We start from the raw sequence: 6778 nt of genomic DNA on the forward strand, positions 1-6778 counted from the left end.
GCTCCTATAACCCACGACACTCCAACTACTACTGCCCCTATAACCCCTGACACTTCAACTACTACTGCCCCTATAACCCCTGACACTCCAACTACTACTGCTCCTATAACCCCTGACACTCCAACTACTACTGCTCCTATAACCCCTGACACTCCAACTACTACTGCCCCTATAACCCTTAACACTCCAACTACTACTGCCCCTATAACCCCTGACACTCCAACTACTACTGCCCCTATAAACCCTGACACTCCAACTACTACTGCCCCTATAACCCCTGACACTCCAACTACTACTGCTCCTATAACCCCTGACACTCCAACTACTACTGCTCCTATAACCCCCGACACTCCAACTACTACTGCCCCTATAACCCCTGACACTCCAACTACTACTGCTCCTATAACCCCTGACACTCCAACTACTACTGCCCCTATAACCCCCGACACTCCAACTACTACTGCTCCTATAACCCTTAACACTCCAACTACTACTGCCCCTATAACCCCCGACACTCCAACTACTACTGCTCCTATAACCCTTAACACTCCAACTACTACTGCCCCTATAACCCCTGAGACTCCAACTACTACTGCCCCTATAACCCCTGACACTCCAACTACTACTGCTCCTATAACCCCTGACACTCCAACTACTACTGCCCCTATAACCCCCGACACTCCAACTACTACTGCCCCTATAACCCCTGACACTCCAACTACTACTGACACTCCAACAACTGACACTCCAGCAACCGACACACAAGCTACCGATCTTCCAGCAACAAACTTTCCAACTTCCGATACTACAGCTACCGACACTCCAGCAACTGACACTCCAACTACCGAAACGCCAACTACCGACACTCCAACTAGCGACTGTCCAACTACTTACACTCCAACTACTGCTGCCCCTTTAACACCTGACCCTCTAACTACTGACTCTCCAGCTACCGACACTTTAGCAACCCACAATCCAGCAACCGACAGTCCAGCAACCGGCACTCCAATTACATACACTCCAACTACCGACACTCCAACAACTGACACTCCAGCAACCGACACACAAGCAACCGATCTTCCAGCAACAAACTTTCCAACTTCTGACACTCCAGCAACCGACACTCCAACTACCGATACGCCAACTACTTACACTTCAACTACCGACTGTCTAACTACTTACACTCCAACTACCGACTGTCCAACTATTTACACTCCAACTACTGACACTCCAACTACTGCTGCCCCTTTAACACCTGACCCTCCAACTACTGACACTCCAGCAACCGACACACAAGCAACTGATCTTCCAGCAACAAACTTTCCAAATTCTGACACTCCAGCAACCGACACTCCAACTACCGAAACGCCAACTACTTACACTCCAACTACCGACTGTCTAACTACTTACACTCCAACTACCGACTGTCCAACTATTTACACTCCAACTACCGACACTCCAACTACTGCTGCCCCTTTAACACCTGACCCTCCAACTACTGACCCTCCAGCTACCGACACTCCAGCAACCCACAATCCAGCAACCGACAGTCCAGCAACCGGCACTCCAATTACATACACTCCAACTACCGACAATCCAACTACTGACATTCCAGCAACCAACACTCCACCAACCGACCCTAAAACTACTGATCTTCCAACAACTGACACTCCAGCAACCAACACACAAGCAACCGACACTCCAACTACCGAAACGCCAACTACCGACACTCCAACTACCGACTGTCCAACTACTTACACTCCAACTACCGACTGTCCAACTACTTACACTCCAACTACCGACACTCCAACTACTGCTGCCCCTTTAACACCTGACCCTCCAACTACCAACTCTCCAGCTACCAACACTCCAGCAACCCACAATCCAGCAACCAACAGTCCAGCAACCGGCACTCCACTAACCGATTGTCCAACTACAGACACTCCAATTACCGACTTTCCAAATACCGACATTCCAACTATCGATACTCCAACTACCGACTCTCCAACTACCGACTGTCCAACTACTGACACTCCAATTCATGACTTTCCAACTACCCACTTTCCAACTATCGATACTCCAACTACCGACTCTCCAACAACCGACGCGCCAACTACCGGCACGCCAACTACCGACACTCCAGCTACAGTCACTAAAACTACCGACTGTCCAACTACCGACTGTCCAACTACCGACTGTACAACTAAAGACTCTCCAACTACTGACTGTCCAACTACTGACACTCCAATTACTGACTTTCCAACTACCCACATTCCAACTATCGATACTCCAACTACCGACTCTCCAACAACCGACGCGCCAACTACCGGCACGCCAACTACCGACACTCCAGCTACAGTCACTAAAACTACCGACTGTCCAACTACCGACTGTCCAACTACCGACTGTCCAACTAAAGACTCTCCAACTACTGACTGTCCAACTACCGACACTCCATTTACCGACACTCCAACAACCGGCACGCCAACAACCGACACGTCAACATCTGACACTACAGCTACCGACACTCCAGAAACCAAAACCCTAGCAACCGACACTCCAACTATCGACACTCCAAATATCGACACTCCAACTACCGACACTCCAACTACTGACACTCCAACTACTGGCTGTCCAGCTACTGACTGTCCAACTACCAACTTTACAACTACCGACACTCCAAATACCGGCACGCTATCAACCGGCACGCTATCAACCGGCACACCAACATCTGACACGCCAACAACCGACATGCCAACAACCGACATGCCAACATCTGACACGCCAACAACCGACATGCCAACAACCGACATGCCAACAACCGGCACGCCAACATCTGACACACCAACAACCGACATGCCAACAACCGGCACGCCAACATCTGACACGCCAACAACCAACATGCCAACAACCGGCACGCCAACATCTGACACGCCAACAACCGACATGCCAACAACCGACATGCCAACATCTGACACGCCAACAACCGACATGCCAACAACCGACATGCCAACAACCGACATGCCAACAACCGGCACGCCAACATCTGACACGCCAACAACCGACATGCCAACAACCGGCACGCCAACATCTGACACGCCAACAACCAACATGCCAACAACCGGCACGCCAACATCTGACACGCCAACAACCGACATGCCAACAACCGGCACACCAACATCTGACACGCCAACAACCGACATGCCAACAACCGGCACGCCAACATCTGACACGCCAACAACCGACATGCCAACAACCGACATGCCAACATCTGACACGCCAACAACCGACATGCCAACATCTGACACGCCAACAACCGACATGCCAACAACCGACATGCCAACAACCGGCACGCCAACATCTGACACGCCAACAACCGACATGCCAACAACCGGCACGCCAACATCTGACACGCCAACAACCAACATGCCAACAACCGGCACGCCAACATCTGACACGCCAACAACCGACATGCCAACAACCGACATGCCAACATCTGACACGCCAACAACCGACATGCCAACAACCGACATGCCAACAACCCGCACGCCAACATCTGACATGCCAACAACCGACATGCCAACAACCGGCACGCCAACATCTGACACGCCAACAACTGACATGCCAACAACCGACATGCCAACAACCGACATGCCAACAACCGGCACGCCAACATCTGACACGCCAACCACCGACATGCCAACAACCGAGACGCCAACAACTGACATTCCAACTACTGATATTTCAACTACTGAACTTGTGTGTGGACCCACTGCCACTCTCCCCATCCCCTCTCCCACCACCACCTCTCCCACCACCACCTCTCCCACAACCTCTACCACCACCCCCACCCCCACCACCACCTCTCCCACCACCAGCACTCCCACCACTTCTACCACTTCTACCACTCCAGCTACAGTCACTAAAACTACCGACTGTCCAACTACCGACTGTCCCACCATCCCCTCTCCCACCACCACCTCTCCCACCACCACCTCTCCCACAACCTCTACCACCACCACCACCTCTCCCACCACCACCTCTCCCACCACCAGCACTCCCACCACCTCTACCACCACCCCCACCATCCCCTCTCCCACCACCACCTCTCTCACCAGCTCTCCCACCACCATCTCTCCCACCATCCCCTCTCCCACCACCACCTCTCCCACAACCTCTACCACCACCACCACCTCTCCCACCACCAGCTCTCCCACCACCACCTCTCCCACCACCAGCACTCCCACCACCTCTACCACCACTCCCACCATCCCCTCTCCCACCACCAGCTCTCCCACCACCACCTCTCCTACAATCCCCACCACCACCTCTCCCACCACCATCTCTCCCACCACCTCTCCCACCACCACCTCGACCACAATCCCTCCTCTGGTCTGTATCAACAGTGGTGAGCTGCAGAGTCGAGTTTGTATCTGTCCTGATGAGTGGACAGGAGAGACCTGTTCAGATGGTACGTAAACACAAGTACACAATATCTAACCCTGGATCTCACATTCAGAATGTATATTTCATGTTTGCATGTTGAAATGTATTTTCATTCGATAGGGAATTTCTGCAATTCCACCCGCAAGGATGGATTCTCCTTCCAAAGAACAACGGTTGGCTGGTCTGCTTATTCAAAAGAGTTATGTAATAAGACAGCCAGCGGTATGTTACTTTTATTCACCTGAAATGCAACCATTTTATTCATCTGTTACAGTCCTAATTAATGTTGTATTAGGTAACACAAAATCTTGACTATCTTTTTATCTTGGTTCCTCCAGCCAGTTTACCAAGAGCATCAGCAAGATGTTTGAATGACACTGGATCTCCGATGTTTGGTTCTCCTCACAAGCTGCAGTGTGAATTGCTCCTCAGGGACATTCAAGGAAATGTAAGTCAATAGGCATATTGACATATACCCTGATTTATGACTGGTCTCGGTTTTGCATTCTTCTTTCTAAGGGTCAATTACCTCAACCAACTCATTGCATTGACTCGATTCCGGTACTCCTTGTATATAGCTTCGTTATTGTTATTTTATTGTTTTACTATTTCCTCAGGTGCTAATTTTCATACTTTTTACCTCTGCATTGTTGTGAAGGAGCTCGTAAGTGAGCATTTCACAGTAAAGTCTACATCTGTTGTATTTGGCACCTGTGACAAATTTTTGGCACCTTGATTTACAGTTATTATCATGAGGAGTCCATCTTACAGTTTGAACAACATTTACATTTACATTTAAGTCATTTAGCAGACGCTCTTATCCAGAGCGACTTACAAATTGGTGCATTCACCTTATGATATACAGTGGAACAACCACTTTACAATAGTGCATCTAAATCTTTTAAGGGGGGGTTAGAAGGATTACTTTATCCTATCCTAGGTATTCCTTAAAGAGGTGGGGTTTCAGGTGTCTCCGGAAGGTGGTGATTGACTCCGCTGTCCTGGCGTCGTGAGGGAGTTTGTTCCACCATAGGGGTGCCAGAGCAGCGAACAGTTTTGACTGGGCTGAGCGGGAACTGTGCTTCCGCAGAGGTAGGGGGGCCAGCAGGCCAGAGGTGGATGAACGCAGTGCCCTTGTTTGGGTGTAGGGCCTGATCAGAGCCTGAAGGTACGGAGGTGCCATTCCCCTCACAGCTCCATAGGCAAGCACCATGGTCTTGTAGCGGATGCGAGCTTCAACTGGAAGCCAGTGGAGAGAGCAGAGGAGCGGGGTGACGTGAGAGAACTTGGGAAGGTTGAACACCAGACGGGCTGCGGCATTCTGGATGAGTTGTAGGGGTTTAATGGCACAGGCAGGGAGCCCAGCCAACGGCGAGTTGCAGTAATCCAGACGGGAGATGACAAGTGCCTGGATTAGGACCTGCGCCGCTTCCTGTGTGAGGCAGGGTCGTACTCTGCGAATGTTGTAGAGCATGAACCTACAGGATCAGGTCACCGCCTTGATGTTAGTGGAGAACGACAGGGTGTTGTCCAGGGTCACGCCAAGGTTCTTAGCACTCTCGGAGGAGGAGGAACAACTGGCTCTTACCTTCAGCTCATGCATTCTGTTCCTTTATTCTGTTCCTTTATTCTGCTTAACAGTTGATGATGAACATAATTTTTTTATTTCTTGTGTTTTACATTACATTTGCATATATTTTTTTACTTTTTTGTACTGTTCCCTGTTTGGAATTGAACCCACAACCCTGGCATTGCAAGTGCCATGCTCTACCAACTGAGCCACATAGTTAGTACTGACAATTATAATATCCAAATGTACTCACAGTTCAACATGTTGCTGTCACTTATAAAATGTTCTGTTGAAAAACAATACTAAAATACAATTTATAAAAATCATTCTCTCCCTGTTCAGATCTCCAGCAGTTCAGGTGATTTACTACAGTTAGCCGTCAGTACTCAGATCCTGACCTCCCAACAAGAGCTGCTGTCAGCTGACAACATCACCACAGCAGCTCAGATAGCTAACACACTGCTTCAGTCTGCAAATATCACAGAGGTATTAGATGTTTTGAAATCAAGTCGTGACTATGACATGTTCTGGAAAGAAACGTGAGGTTGTTACTGCAGTGATATGAACACTTGAGGGTCATCCCCTGGTTTTGATCATGTTGCAGGACATCGCAGTGGCAGCTGTAACTACCATCAGTCAGCTGCTGAATGCCAATGAGGAGAGTACACAGGAGAGAGACGCTGTCCAGAGGTGTGTGTGTTTGTGTTTCTGCATATGTTGGAGTATATGTGTGTACGTGTGCCTCTGTGCGTGTCTGTATGG

The 6778-nt window shown here is 49.7% G+C and overlaps 1 protein-coding gene across 1 annotated transcript in view; it reads left to right on the forward strand.

Annotated features, from left to right (window-relative positions):
- The first annotated feature begins 615 nt into the window (after positions 1–615).
- The window catches only part of LOC115195163 (adhesion G-protein coupled receptor G7-like), a 13944-nt gene continuing 7781 nt past the window's right edge, over positions 616–6778 (forward strand). The window contains exons 1-6 of the mRNA XM_029754963.1: positions 616–3797; positions 4209–4471; positions 4567–4668; positions 4785–4894; positions 6359–6502; positions 6621–6706. Of these exons, the coding sequence (XP_029610823.1) occupies positions 2752–3797; positions 4209–4471; positions 4567–4668; positions 4785–4894; positions 6359–6502; positions 6621–6706 (1751 nt within the window). The 5' untranslated portion in view covers positions 616–2751. The remainder of the gene's footprint in view (positions 3798–4208; positions 4472–4566; positions 4669–4784; positions 4895–6358; positions 6503–6620; positions 6707–6778) is intronic.

This window comes from Salmo trutta, chromosome 6, assembly GCF_901001165.1.
Source record: "Salmo trutta chromosome 6, fSalTru1.1, whole genome shotgun sequence".
Taxonomy (NCBI): domain Eukaryota; kingdom Metazoa; phylum Chordata; class Actinopteri; order Salmoniformes; family Salmonidae; genus Salmo; species Salmo trutta.